At 38.9% G+C, this 14,891-nt stretch overlaps 1 protein-coding gene and 1 long non-coding RNA gene across 5 annotated transcripts; one reads left to right on the plus strand and one right to left on the minus strand.

The window, feature by feature from the left end:
* Positions 1–1,551: 1,551 nt before the first annotated feature.
* skap2 (src kinase associated phosphoprotein 2) lies at positions 1,552–14,775 on the plus strand. 4 transcript variants are annotated; one of them, XM_017467648.2, is made up of 15 exons: positions 1,589–1,669; positions 1,788–1,831; positions 2,039–2,084; positions 2,174–2,279; positions 2,424–2,449; positions 3,180–3,281; positions 4,978–5,058; positions 5,202–5,285; positions 5,461–5,585; positions 5,720–5,783; positions 5,878–6,006; positions 6,268–6,342; positions 9,068–9,180; positions 14,018–14,120; positions 14,257–14,775. In XM_017467648.2, exons 1-14 carry the CDS (start codon positions 1,630–1,632, stop codon positions 14,108–14,110), a joined length of 1,128 nt encoding a protein of 375 aa, XP_017323137.1. In that variant the 5' UTR covers positions 1,589–1,629; the 3' UTR covers positions 14,111–14,120; positions 14,257–14,775.
* On the minus strand, positions 12,199–14,032 carry LOC124628243 (uncharacterized). Its single transcript, XR_006982631.2, has 2 exons — positions 13,895–14,032; positions 12,199–13,796 (listed from the first exon to the last, which is right to left on the minus strand). It is a non-coding gene; the product is annotated as an uncharacterized LOC124628243 (long non-coding RNA).
* Positions 14,776–14,891: the final 116 nt, after the last annotated feature.

Here is a 14,891-nt window from a genome sequence, read left to right on the forward strand (position 1 = left end):
GGTAACAGTGCAACTACCCTCGCACACCTTCTAGTGCCTGGCAAGATATAAAAGCCATACAACCATAAGAAATCTACCTGGCATGATACTGTACACATAACAAATCTGTGTACCTCTGTTATATGCTAAAAAAAAAACCCAATAAAAATATTTTCTTTTGACACAAAAATATTTTTATATAATCAAAACAGCATTGTTGTTTTGACAAACAATATTCCTGGAATATCCCACCCACCCACCGACAGAGACAGACACGCACACACACTCCCCCCTGTAGGTTGGTGCCAGAAGCTAAGATGTGTGAACTGAGGTGAGTCCAGATCAAACAAGGCTGTCTGAGAGGAGATGAGATACGAATGTGCTGCCCTCTTCTTCTAAAGGTCAAAGGTCACTCCATCTCTCCTCTCCCCCTGTGCTGGATGGAGCTGTGGCCAGGTCAGCTGTAGTTCAAGCACTGTTGAGCAGTTTTTAAAAGAGATAGTGTACCAACTCTCTGTTTGTATTGCACATACACACTTTCAGCAAAAGCACTACTGTAAATTCCAAGCCTTAATCATCCAACCTAGACAGACTGCACTAATTACTATTTTGACTTTAGCTTGGAATAAGTTAGCTTGTGCTGTGAGAGGATTCTCTTATATCCAAACCCAAAATGTATATCCAAACCAATTCTCTCTGTTAGTAGACTTTTCAGTGCTAACCTGATTGTTTGATGATGTTTTATTCCTTACAAAATGTACAGTATATGTTTACAAACAAAGTCAGACAGTAATTCAAATTGTTCTGCTTCCTGAGAAGCAGAGACAGAATAAGAGAGAAGGGGATTGGGAAGTGACACAGTGCAGGTCTCCTGGCAGGTCATCAGAGGCCTGTACACTGATGTGATCTCTGTGAAAAAGTGCAGGACCAAGGGGAGAAGGAAAGAGAGAGTTGGATGGTTGTGTGTTTTGTGGAAGCCTTATATCATCCTGAATCTTCACCTGCCCCTTTTTTGGAACAAGGGGCCCCTTCATCAGATTTTCTACTTCTTTGCTGATTTGCTGTAACACACAATTTGTAAACATACCATTTAAAAACATGCTAAAATGCTAATAATGTCTTACTGGTGTGGCTAGAGGGGTGGCCATGGTCCACCAAACATCACTGACACCAAAGAAAAACGGTATTCCCTACCAAATACTGATCATCATTTGTCACCATCACTCATCTTTACATATTCATGAATGAAACACGTCCATGATAGCTGCCAAACACCGAAATGAGCACGCGCGGTCGTTAAACACTGTGTACGTTCTCCATAGCGTTTTTATACCAATAGTTTCCACTCTACGCATGGCTACTTCCGTGTTCCTCAATCAGTTAACTTAGAAACTTCCGTGTTTCGAAGGCTACTGCGGCCAAAGGCGTTATATTCATTGCCCTACCCGTATTCCTATAACCCCTCCGCCTGCCTGTGGTAGGATTGGCTAGAAGCTCATACATGCAATGAGATCAAACGTACAGACCACCCACTGCCCCTGAATATGAACTAATAGCCAATGGGAGGGCAGGAGGCGGGATATGTCTGAATACGGGTGAAAAAAACTAAAACCAACGCTGACCGGAGAGAGAAGAGCGCACAGTGGCAGAATGAAGGCCATTCCAGAGGATTTAACCACACTCGTCTCAGGTAGCTGATTGTCGCAATCAAAAAACAAAATTTACAGTAGTAATATTTTTTTTCTCCCAAATCAACTAATATCATAACGGCGCAGAAATATCAGAAACTTTTGTCTCTACTTTATTAGCTGCGGTTATTTGGCAGAAAAGAGGAAGTCGATGGATGAGATGTGTAAGAGAACTGACAGAACACAAACCAGTGAATGAAAGTATATACATTCACGAAATGGGCTATTTTTGTAGTTTGAAACTTCTAGGTGAACTGCTGTAGTCATATCAGTGTAACATGAATTTTGTCGTATTATTGTTTATTATTGTTTACTTGATTTATGGTTTATTATGGTTTATTTGATTGAGTCTGAGAGTAGTGTACTTTCAGTTCTTCACTGACATACACTGGGATACACTTCCACAGACCTTCATAGGTGTGAAAATAAATTGTTATTGCTCTTTATATCTAGTTTGATGACAATAAGTATAATTTTAAGTATATAAGGCTAATGTGGATTTTCAGATTTGGAGGCATTTCTGACAGAGGTTCTGAAAGGAGAAAATCTGAGTAAGAAGGCGAAGGACAAAAGAGATACTTTTATAAAGAGGATAAAGGATGTCAAAGCCAGGTATGAAAGAATGTATGTGCGGTATAACATGTAAAATGGCTGTCTATAAAGAATTCCGTCACATATGTTAGCACTGGAGTCATTACATGTAAATAAAGTAAATAAGTAAATAAATAAATGAATAAAAATGTCCTTTTTTTTCAGTTACCCTCAGGATTTCAAGGAAAAACGTAAGTTTTTAGGTTGTATGTCTTTGTTCCTGATGGATGGAGGAGGGTTACAGTCACATTACAAAAACAGGGAAGTTTGCGTTCAGCACATTACTGCAGCTTCTTCCTGGCACACAGCACACTAAATATACTGCATGTGCAGACTTTCGAGCTCAGCAGAGGTAGCTGGCTGCACTGGTTTGTGCTCATTAAAAAAAATGTATATTCGAACATGCATATATCAACCGTTGCCTTTGAAAAGTGATTGATTTTAGAGTACAATGATATATGTACTATTTTTACTATTTAATGGCATTTTATCCTATTTGTATACCTGTAGATTGTTGGATGACAAAGGCCACAAGCAGTTCCCCATTATGCCATTTGCACATATTTCCCTAAACAGGACATCCTAGTGTCCTGAAATATTCTATTATTGTAAAGGCATGAAAAGGTTGGGGTAACAGGTGCACTATTCAGTCTCATTTTGCATTTGGCTATCCAAAACCTATGCAAAGTAATGTGTCTTTTGTATGTCCATATGTTTTGGTTGACTGCCATTCTCTATGTAGTGCCAGTTTAAGAAAATTAGTACTGTGTGCCTTTCAGGCATGACAATGAATCCTGAATGCAATCATGTAACTACGTTTACATCTTGCTCATGTAATGTCAGTAAAGAGACCTCAATTTGCTGACATCCATTTCCTCCAATGTCAGTTGGCAAATCAGTAATGAAAACTTTGTCATGTAGGAGATGAAGAGTGGGATGAGGTTGAGGAAGCAGACAGCAACAATGACGGCAGTTCGCTGCACTCTGAGCGCATGGATAGGGACGAGGAGACTGCATACGATGGTAGGTGCAACAGTAATGGCCTTGTACACAACTTGTAATTTGGGTAACAACCGTATTGCACAACTGTGACTCAAATACTTCCTTTAAGCACTTTTCTTTGGATGAGGCTATTGTTAGCAGACTAGACTTTGGTGGAAAGATTACACTGCTGGGTTGGTACTGATGCTTTGTTCATCAACAGAAAATGGTCTGCTAATGTAAAACTAAAGTCACTGAAGCTCTATTTTGGTCAGTATCATCTTTTCGCACGTTTAAACCTAGAGTGAAGTAGTGGACAAAATTGCATATTCCAGTATAATGCTTAATTATCTACACTGCCTGCTTGTGTCTCAACGAATGTGTCTTTTTTGGGAATTGCTGTAGATCAGTACATGAGTTGAAACGACTGTTTGAATGGTTGCTGTAGCCTAGCAACAGGCCCAGGAATGACTAAAAAGCACAGGCAGCAGAGCCTAAGCGTTCCTTTGTCTTAGCACAAATGCTTTATGACATGGACCTCAGACAATGCCGCCCACAGCCAATGTCATTTCAGACTACTATTTTCATTGGGCACAGCTAAGAACATCCTATTGGATGAAGCTAAACCAAAGAAAACCTGTAAATCTCCCTTGTTTTAAATTGTGGTGCGTATCTTATCACATGAACCATGCATAAGCTCTGGCTGCACTGCGGAGAGATATTACTGTGTGAAAGTGTGTGGTTTTGCTGTGTCTATTTTAGGTATGCACTTTTGTGTTTGTCTGCTTGTCTGAATGTTGTGCGGATGTGTCTTAGCCTTGTGTGAAATTTTATTGCCTTGAAACATGGGGGTGTTTTATAGGCCCTTTTGCCCCCAGATAGCACAGCTGTTCCTGCACCCAGGAGAAAGTGCTCCGAGCCAACACTGCTTTTCAGGAATGAGATTAAGCAAACTTTGAGGTTAGACCTAGGGGTGGTTTATTTTACTTGGTTCCATTTCAATCAAGGCGTGCCATCTTTTTTGATAAAATGACATGTTCAGTGAACATAAATGAAATTGTTGTGAGAAACAAGAACGATCACAACAGACAAGAGTAATCATATAAGTAATGTGCATCATGAAGATGCTTTTCAAGCATGTTGGCAAGGTTTTTTTTGTTCTTGCAGAATCTTGTTTACATTCTCACACAATAATTTTAATGTGATATAGATGCAGCTACTATAAGATTATCAGATAATTTTGCTCAAACCTATCACCTCTATAACTGAAGATCCAAAGATAATAATGGGATTCGTTGGAAAGCTTAAACACGGATTTACATTTGAGAATAATAGCATAGTTATTCAGAAGGTTTTTGTCTTATTCATTGTCCTCATTGAGTATTTCCATGCCTCTTTGTCAACAGTAGTGATTGTGGTAAGGGATTTTTGACTTGAAGGAGGTCACTCATTCATCTGGACTCCCACTCTCATTCAGCCATGCAAATAGTGGAATATAAACAAATGGGTTAGGTGGGTTGTTCAACTTTGCAATGCAAATAAGGGCTGCACATGCGGTGCATTCTGGTGATCTTTGGTTTGTAGAGTGTAACCCTCTGTAAACCAGTGTACATGATTGAGTAACCTTATTTTCATTCTATTATTCATCTACAAAACATGATTTTTCCATGTTTAAGTGATGAAGGCTGTGAGAGTAGTACAAACTGTATTCTAAGCCCTGTATACTTGGTTTATTCAGGAGTTCAGCATGCTCCTCCAGTAGCAGCTCAAGATCTTCAAGCTGTGTTCAAGAGTGGTTACCTGGAAAAACGAAGAAAAGGTTGGCAGCCATTCACACCTTCTAAACAGATGTATTTCAGCTTGTGTGTGTGTGTGTGTGTGTGTGTGTGTGTGTGTGTGTGTGTGTGTGTGTGTGTGTGTGTTTTTAAATACTGTAACCTGTAAACATGTGCCTTCCGGCAGATCACAGCTTCTTTGGCACAGAGTGGCAAAAGAGATGGTGCGCTCTGAGCAACCACACATTCTATTATTATGGCAGTGAGAAAGGTATGATCGTTTCTATTTCTAATGGGTTCATTTGTATTTCAGTTAGTAAACCACAGAGAATTATTTTTTCTCAACTGCTGGATTGTTTAGGGGAAGGTTAAGTATAAACCTGTACATGCTTATCAACAAATTAGCTTAATCAAACAATTCTCATAATTCTGATTAATCTCATCAGATAAACAGCAAAAGGGAGAGTTTAATATCAGTGGTTATGCTGTCAAAATTAACAACAGTTTGCGCAAAGATTCCAAGAAAGACTGCTGCTTTGAAATATCTGCTCCCGACAAACGTGTTTACCAGGTAAATGTAATCGTCATTGCTCTGTTTATATAAAAATTTTCGATACTTGTGTAAACACTAGAATGTCCACTTATCTGAGCTGAATTTGGGTCTATGATGATGGCTAATTGTTACCTCAATCTTTCTTTCTCTAGTTCTGTGCCTCCTCACAGAAAGAGGCAGAGGAATGGGTAGAGCAGATTAGCTTTGTGATAAAAGGTGGGAGTGTGTGTGTGTTTTTAATTTTTTTTTTATTATTTGGTATTTGCTGCCACAGTACATTGTGAGCTAACACTTCTGCACTCATACACAGACATGGAAGGAATCATTCCTTTGGAGGAGGAGCAGGATACCTACGATGACTGCGTACCTTTGAGTGCAGCATCCATACCTGCACCGATGCCTGCACCCATTGATGACGATATCTATGAGGAACTTCCTGGTTTGGCATCTTAATCTAATATAAGCCATAGAGTTTAAAAATAAAACCTAACACTATCATATATATATATATATGTATAAAGTTTCAAGACTATGAACCCGTGATGAAATTTAAGGATGACATGTAGGATACAAATAAGATCCCTTTAGCATATTTCTAATAGCAAATGTAAAACTTGAGGATAAATAAAATCTGAATCTCATAATTAACTAATTTCTTTCATTTAACTTATGTTTCTTTGCTTACCCTTTTCTGTCTCAGAGGAGGAGATGCCTCACACTAATAAACCAGCACCAGAACCAGTCAGCAAACCCCCTGTAGCACTTCCAGTGACAGGTAATTGCACTGAGGCCACCAGGCCTCTCCATACTCTTTCAGCCCTGTAAATCTTCACTTCGCTGCTGACTCTGTGCTGACCAGCAGAAGAGCCCTGGCCCTTGCCTTCTCTCCTGTGATTCTGGGGATTTTAATACAACGATTCATTAAAAGTTAGAGAGAGATAGTGGGAAGGTTAGATGGATGAGTGCTGGTTCTGCAAAAGAGACAGAAACAAAGGATGAGTATTTGAGTTTGTTGAGGGAATTTTTTAGGGGAAAAGTAGAAAAAGCTCAGTCAGAATAAAGATGGATGAATTGATGGATGAGGGACTACAAGAATCAGATAGAGGAAGGCATGAAAGGTCTTTTAGGTTCCACCATACTAGACTGTTATTAGCACTGTAAACATATCTCTCTCTTCACATGTACAGGTTTGCAGAGCTGCTCTCTCTCTCTCTCTCTCTCTCTCTTTTACATTTACATGCTGGCATACTTTATTTGCATTTACATTTACAATTTCATGTTCTCATTTGGCAGACACCCTTATCCAAAGCGATTTACAAGTAAGGCAAAATACAGTGCAACAATATCATTGTTGAAGGAGCTGAATGTACCACAATTGCTGTACGTTTTTACCAGTAGAGCAGAAATAAGTACAAGGTACAGTAGTTGTTAGAAGAATATGGACATTTTCAACTAACCACAAGGGTTGCAAGTGTAGTACTCCGCTGTGCTAGTCATATTAAAGTCAGTCAGGCTCTTAATGATGTAGAACTCTAGAATTATTGGCACCCTTTATGAAACTATGCAAAAATAAATTATATGAACATGACACAGAATTGTTTACAAATTAAATTATTGTCTAATATTATTCTCACTTAAACAACAGTAGGAATGTCTTTTCTAAAAAGAAATGTAGTTTTTCGTCAAAAAATAAACTCCTTGCAGAGGCAATTAAAATTTATGCTAAAAGCATAGCTAGAGATAGATCCTATAACAAGATTTGCCCAAATATATAATACATTTCAATCAGTACAAAAATAGTTGTTTTGGGGAAAGATGAATATTTTGCAGTGTTTGTCTCAACTCTATTGAACCACATCTGAAGTGAAGAGGAATGTCCACATGCACAAATTTAGGAATTACAAAGGACTTTGAAATAGTGTGCATAGAGGATCCTCTACAAGTATCTGTAGTGTTGTTAGACAGGAAATGTAAAGTGCTAAAAAAAAAAAAAGAAGAAGAAGCTAAAATCAACCTGTGCAGCATGTGTTTAATCTCAAAATGCCACTCCTTGCATTGCTCTTTTTCAGAGTTCCCATAATTCTGGAGTTGACGAATCATAAAATCATACTAATAAACTTTGAAGCTGTTTCAAATTCACAGTGTTACCTAAAAATATATTGTAGTTCTTTGGAGCTCTGACTTGTGCTGTGGGACTATTTTGGTTTGTTATGTGTGGTTTTTGAAGGGTTTTGTGTCCCTGCTTGAGTGCAGTGTGTGCCCTGGTGAGTTTTGGCCACTGGGCAGGATTTGGTAGGCACTGGCAGGAAGTGGAGTGGAGAGGCTGCCAGCGGCACTGTGGCCCTCCCCGGCCCTCTGCTCTCAGCTCACAGCACAGGAAGTCCTGCTGACAAGAGCCATGGCTCAGGCAGGATCTCATGACAGATGCTTAGGAAAAGGGGCCAGCAGTAGAGACAAGCATGGTGTGGGTAAAACAAAAGCTATAACTGTAAACCCTTTATGTTGGGATAAATGTGAATTCACATTAATCAGTTTGATATGGCTCAGAATGTGGCAGCAAGAGGCTGTAAAACTTGGGGATCAATTTGGAAATCAGTTTTAATATTATTATATGAGTGCATAAAGACTCCAATGTCCACAAAATGAAGATAATTGACTTCCTTGACATGATCTGATGTGAAAGGAAATGCTTCGCTCTTGTTGCTGAATGAGCTGTGATATGTTATTATAGAATATGTGTGTGTGTGTGTGTGTATATATGTATATGTATATGTATATATATATATATATATATATATATATATATATATATATATATATATATATATATATATATATATATATACATACATACACACACACAAAAATATGCGCGTAATATGTGTATATACAAATACATGTTGTATTTCTGCTAACTCCTGTGATAATTACTAACATGTAGGGTCATTCCCACATTCCTAAAAAAGATTTAGTAGATGACCTAATACCTCTGGAAAATGTTATTTTGGACCAGGGGTTCTCAATTTCATACCTGTGAATCCTCTGCCTGGCACTCTTTCCTTAGTGCAGACACATCAACTAATTATTAGGCCCTATACGAGTTAGATCAGGTGTGTCAGCAGTAGGGAAAACTTCTAGCTGTGCACGGTAGCAAATCCCCAAGACAAGAGTTAACAGCCCTGCTCTGGACCCTTATTTAGCCTATTTTTGCTCTCTGCTGCCCACTGCTGGTCTTTTAATGCGGTGGAAAAATTGAATGAATAACAATACAGCTGCAAATATTCTTCCTGAATTAGTATCTTCTGTAGTAGTAGTAAACTGAGCTAAATTAGAATTATAAGCCACCTATATTTAAACATAAATCAATGATTAGCTAAAGATAAATCAGTGTACTAGCTTATATTAAAAATGGATAATCAGCATTAGAGCTCATATTTATTCTCCAACATTTTTGATACTCTGAAAAATGTCTTTCTTTTTTTTTTTCTTCCACACAGCAGTAAATAAGAGCACAGACTACCAGAACTACTTCCAGGGTTTGTGGGACTGCAACGGAGACCAACCTGATGAACTGTCCTTCAAGAGAGGAGACGCCATCTACATCCTCAGCAAGGTATGAGAACAGCTGGAAAGTTCTGGAGGCTTTAAACATTACACTCCAGATTCAGAACAACACATAATACTTCATGAGCTAGTGTTGTAGTGTACAAATAGCTAATAAATATGCAAATACAGGGTTTAGTAAGGTGTGTAGCTTTGGATGATGTAATGATAGTGACTGTTAACAGGTCAACTGTGCTTCCTGTCAGAGGCAGTACTGTACTCTGAATGTTAAACTGAGATGAACCTTCTCTTGGAGTGCAGTGATTGGATTAGTCTTGTCACTCAGGAAACTGTTTTAGTGATTTTGGCCTGGAGCGTCGTGTGACCTGGCAGCCTGTAGCATTCTGCCACCTCCACTTCTTCCTTATCCACAAGAGTGTGTGTGTGTGTTTCAACAGAGTCCTTCTGGGAGGCTTGATGCCATGTTTGGTTAGGTCTGCCATCCGCTTACCGTCAGCATGGCTCTGTCACTCCTTGTAACTGTGTATGCCTTTAATGCCAGTTTGTGTTCTGTGGAAGCTCTGAATCCAACTTTAGATTTGCACCAGGTGTGCTGGAGAATAAGTTCCTGTACCTGTCAACTGGGATGTGCCGGCCAGCTGTGATGAGCCAAGCTCTGAAGTTCGTACGTAGCTAAGAGCATTAGCTAGATAAACCATCTAATTAATTTAAGACAGGGTTGGCCTTTTCTGTTCCTGGAAGCATGACACTTCTAGCTTGGTCTGACATTTTCACATTATAAAAAATATTTTTCCCCTTAATTAGACTTGATCATCGATGCACTGGTCTGTTTGTCCTCCTAGCTCATGAGAACATGTTAAATAAAAACAACTTGGATTGATATGTTTTCTCCAAATTCACAATGGTTAACTCAGGGTTTCTTGGTTACCTTGGACTGTCCATTGGCTGCACTAATTGCCCCTAGGTGGGAATGAGTGTATGAATGTGTGTGTGCATGGTGTCTTGGCAATGGACTGGTGTCCCATTTAGGGTTCTCCTACCTTGCACCCAGTGTTACAGGGATAGACTCCAGATCAATCACAACCCTGACCAGGATAAAGTGCTTATTGAAGATGAATGAATGAACTTGGACTGATTTCTAATTTATTGTTTTTTAGCAATGGGTGAAGAAAAAAACTCGAACAAAATGCGTAATGTGAACTATTGAATGTTTTAAAAATTCACTTACATTTTGATATGTAAATCAAACGCGGGAGAGTTAGATGGCGTACATCACCCATCACCGTACAAGATAATGTGCCATCAAGAAAAGTGTCTCAATTCCAGTAACGTCAGCTGAATCGGGGCAACAGTGATTTTTTTTTTTTTAGAGCAAGTCTGCCACCTGGTGGCTGCAAATGGTAACGAGATATTTCACCAAACTGAGAAAGTTAAGGAATACGTTGTGATTTTAGTCATTTTAAACACAACGTTTTATTCTACACATAATATGTATATTTGACTATTATGATTCGCTTTTTTAGTTATTGTAATATTAATGTAGATATATAGTAAATATATATAATTTAATTCGGAAGACCTATGTATTTCTGTATGTACATAATTTCATAATAACACAAATGTTATTATTGGCTGGCTGATGCTGTGGTTTGTTGGTACTGTTTTTATTTTAGTGTCTGTCTGTGCTTGTTGCTTTGGCTCTTTGTGCTGAAGACCCTTCCCCCTCTTCTCCAGCCGCAGTGACCATAAAGCTGGTTGGATTTTAGTGTCCAGCTGCGGCTTATGGCCAATTCAGTGCAGTCTGGAGAGCAGACTAGTGGGGCTATTAGTGTCCAGGCTCCTTCCCCTTGGCCATGCAGCAGCTGCAGGACTTCCCCTGCCCCCTTCCTCACTATTGCCCAAGCATACCCCAAGCCACTCTTAAAGGGTATTGACCATCAGACCAGAGGGAGGTGTCAGGGCTCTAAATCACACACACACACACACACACACACACACACACACACACACACACACACACACACACACACACCTCTTTTCAAAGCTAGACCAAAGTAAGTTTGATGACAAGTTATCACAGTTTGTGCATATTGTCCATTATTTATCAGTAATCATTGTAAAGCCAACTCTTATGTAATTTGAATAAAAATTAAATATGCACATTATACATGCAAGCTTTAGACATTCTTTATATTTAAACACTTAGGTGGAAATTGTTCTGCGAATGGTGTTCACCTTATTGGCGGCCTTTTTATAGGGTTTGTTGAACAGCTGTAAATTTCCATCTGTGACGTGAATTTTAAGCATTTTTTTTGTTAATTATTTTTTTTATCCTATTCTACATATGGATGCACGTACATACCATGCATTAGCTAATAAGGTTCCATCCATGCTTAAATCACTTTGTACTATGCATTAGACATTAGCTACAGACTCATATGCATTAAGCAAATCATGTGGTCCAGGCTCATACATGTTCTATGAGCTGCAAAACGGTGGAGCCAATCCATGCACTTGCAATAAGCCATAGTCCCATTAGAGTTAGTTCCTTCTGATATAACAATTGATCTTAAGCAGGTGTGTGTGTGTGGCATGTGTGTGTATGTGTCTGAATTTGGTTTGGCAGAGTGTGAGGTCTTTTCCTTTTGCTGTTTCACATGTAACACATGCCTGCTAATCTGTGAGTGTGGCCATTCCTGCACACACTCTCAACACTCTCTGACACCATGGGAGCCTTGATCAGTGGCTCGGCCTACAGCACCAGACGATACAATGAAATGTGGCTGTTTCAAAGGACAGCAACAGGAAGCATACCTTACACGTGGTGGATGTTTAATTCCTTAGCTGATTGGCACAACCTGTTGTGTTATGTATATGGCATTGACGTATCCAATTAATAAAACTAGAAAACTGTTTAGGACACACTTCAGATATGATTTTAATATCACAAGTATGGTTAAAAAAAGAACAACTTGTTAGGTATAGCTTCTCTCATGTTCTTTGCTGCTATTTATACAGCACTGTTTTATGCTCAAGAAAAGAGAACACAGGTCTAGACTGTTGCGGGCCACTGTCTGTTTCTCCATTACAGTTTATATCTGTGGGAGCTGTCAGCAGCAGCATTAAGTTGCCTGGAGTTTTATAGGTCGATATGTGCTCATATGCACTAAGAGCTTGGCTATCTAGGAGCAGACATTTTACATCTGCCCCTACTGCACAACCGGAATCACTTAAATTCCTGTGGGTCAAGCGCAGGACCGCAGAAAGTTCATATTTAACTTCTGCAGTGCTATAATGCAAACCACATCTCTTGTTTCATTCCACGTGGAGAGACATTGTCTCCTGCAATAAGCCAGTGAAAGAGGAAGGATGGATGGAGGGTATCTGGTCTGCTCGGTGGAGATCAAAGCCTGGTGTGTCAGAGAGAAGAGAGGCTATAAAAGTCACTGCACACCATGAAGAATCGGCTGCTGTAGGATGGAGTACGCTAGATAGAGATGTTTGAGGCCAGACCAGCTTTAGCTCTTGTAAGGCTGGATTTTTCAGTTTAAACCTGGTTATGGATATTCTGTTACTGTAGATTCTGCTTTAAAAAAATTAATCAGTGAACACAGAAGGGGGAGAAGCCACATTTGAGCTGCAAACATATACAAACTTTCTGGATTTAGACTATTATCTTTAGTCAGTCTGAAATGGAAGTTTGCAAGTATTGGAAATGTATACATGTTTTGTATATTTTAACCTCGCATATATTTGGGATCTGAAAAATCGGCAATCCCGCCCACTGTGTTGTTTTCCCTTGTTCTCTGTTATCAACCTTTTAAACGATTCAACGCAAAGTCCATCTAAACATAATTTATTCTATTAACTGCGTTCTTTCTGTGAAACATTTTAATTTTTATTTGCTTTTAAGTGGTTTTCTTTCCATTTAATGAACTCGCTGGCAGAGAACAAACATGAGCTGCCCTGCATTGAGCCTGTTTGTTGTCTACTATAGAAAACCTCAAACACTCCAAATCCCCCTTGTGGCAGACCCCTGACTCTTGAAGATGTACCAGTGTGTTTGACTTGTGTCTTTTACGTAATTGATTATAATCTGTCCTCAGTGTTGTTATTGTGTGTTTAGGATGTGCAAATGTATGCTCTGTCACAAACAGATTAGATTAGATTTTGGTTCACTCCTTACCTCCTGACCATTCAAATAGAATTTAACCTGCTCAATGCATTGACTATACTGGCTGCAAACTTCCTGGCAGTCTTTATTTAATACAATTGATACTGAGCAGCAAAACCCCAAAGATTCATGTCCGTGCCTTCACTCAGAGGTCAGACTACCTAAGTAGTATGGTAGAGCTGGTGCGCCATTCCTCTTCCCTTAGCTCCTCCGCTTCATCTACCGCTATTCCACTTCTTTTTGGGCACGGAACGTTTCTGACGTCTTTTCTTTCTGCCTCACTGTTCTTCATCAGGCAGCAATGCATTTGTCAGAAAATGGGGCTGATGATGTCAGCCCACAATCTGTGTTTTAACAACATCCATGTTGTTACTGGAAAATCAAGTTTATCCTCAAATCCTGAAATGTTGTTATTTCAGGATTTGAGGCTGCATGCTGTTAGTGATACATCTGTAAGAATTCTGTGTGGAAGTTGCTCTTGGAAAATGGCACTGGGGAATTAGTATGACAGGAGAAAAGATAGAAATTTGAGGTGAACAAAGCTGTGAATGCTAAAAAAAAATTTGACAGCTGCTTGCCTTCTGCTTACCTTCTGAATGCTTTAAGGTTTGCCCTTGTCTTGTGTCACAGCACTGATGGTTGAAGCTTTAATGAAGATGTGGAAACTGGCTTCAGTCAGGTGATTGGAATGTTTTTGTGTTCTCTCCCTCAGGAGTATGATACTTTTGGCTGGTGGGTTGGGGAGATGAAAGGTGTCATTGGCATAGTGCCAAAAAGCTACTTGACAGAACTTTACATTCTGTAAATGCCTTAAAGTAAGTATGTGACTGGAGGACTTGTGTTTGTCACAGCATTTCTACCTTTTGTCCTTCAGTACTGAAAACATTTCAACTAGTCCCATTTTACCAACAACTGTTTGTATTATTAACTCTTTCTTTGTGTTATTTATAGGGTCATCTGAAGTTCCTTTAATCCTGCCTCCTTGAGGTAATGCATTTCGCATTAATTCCAGACTTTTTCTTGCCAAGAGGCTGGATTGTCATTTCCACCCAGTGCAAAGTGTACTGCAAGAAGACAAATATATTTAAAATGTGTGAAAAGGTTTGACTAAAATAGTTGCTTTCTAAGTTAAGAGAAAGAAAGAAAGTTTCATTATGTTTGAATTACAAATTATGTGTGAATTGTTTGTTGAAAATTATGCTTATTATTATGGTTAAAAGTAATGCTTAAGTTCTATTGTAAAAAAAATGTTATAATGAGCTATAAAAATAAAGCTTGTGAAATATAAAAAGTATAATTTTTTTCTGTGATCTATTTATATGATATAGTTATTTGGAGATCAGATCTCTGAGCAATGAAGGATTCGAGGTACAGCCACCAGGTGGCAGGAGTGGCTTAGTATTTGGTATCTTGTGTCTCAGTGAGATTGCCTGTTTCTAATGCATGTAATAAATTTTTTTATCAAAACCATCTTACCATTCTCTAGTATTGTTTTTGTAATGCACTAACATTAACACACTAGAAAGAAAGGATTTGCCCTTTTTATTCTCAAACATACAAACAAATCAAAAAGCAGTTATTTAGCT

The sequence above is a fragment of the Ictalurus punctatus genome, chromosome 1 (genome assembly GCF_001660625.3).
Source record: "Ictalurus punctatus breed USDA103 chromosome 1, Coco_2.0, whole genome shotgun sequence".
NCBI lineage: Eukaryota > Metazoa > Chordata > Actinopteri > Siluriformes > Ictaluridae > Ictalurus > Ictalurus punctatus.

Bases quoted from the DNA above. Each gene is read 5' to 3' on its own strand.
- skap2 (XM_017467815.3), top strand. From the start codon at position 1,630: ATGAAGGCCATTCCAGAGGATTTAACCACACTCGTCTCAG. The intron at 2,280-2,423 runs GTATGAAAGAAT...CTTTTTTTTCAG, and splicing joins ATAAAGGATGTCAAAGCCAG to TTACCCTCAGGATTTCAAGG. The intron at 9,181-14,017 runs GTATGAGAACAG...TCTCTCCCTCAG, and splicing joins CCATCTACATCCTCAGCAAG to GAGTATGATACTTTTGGCTG.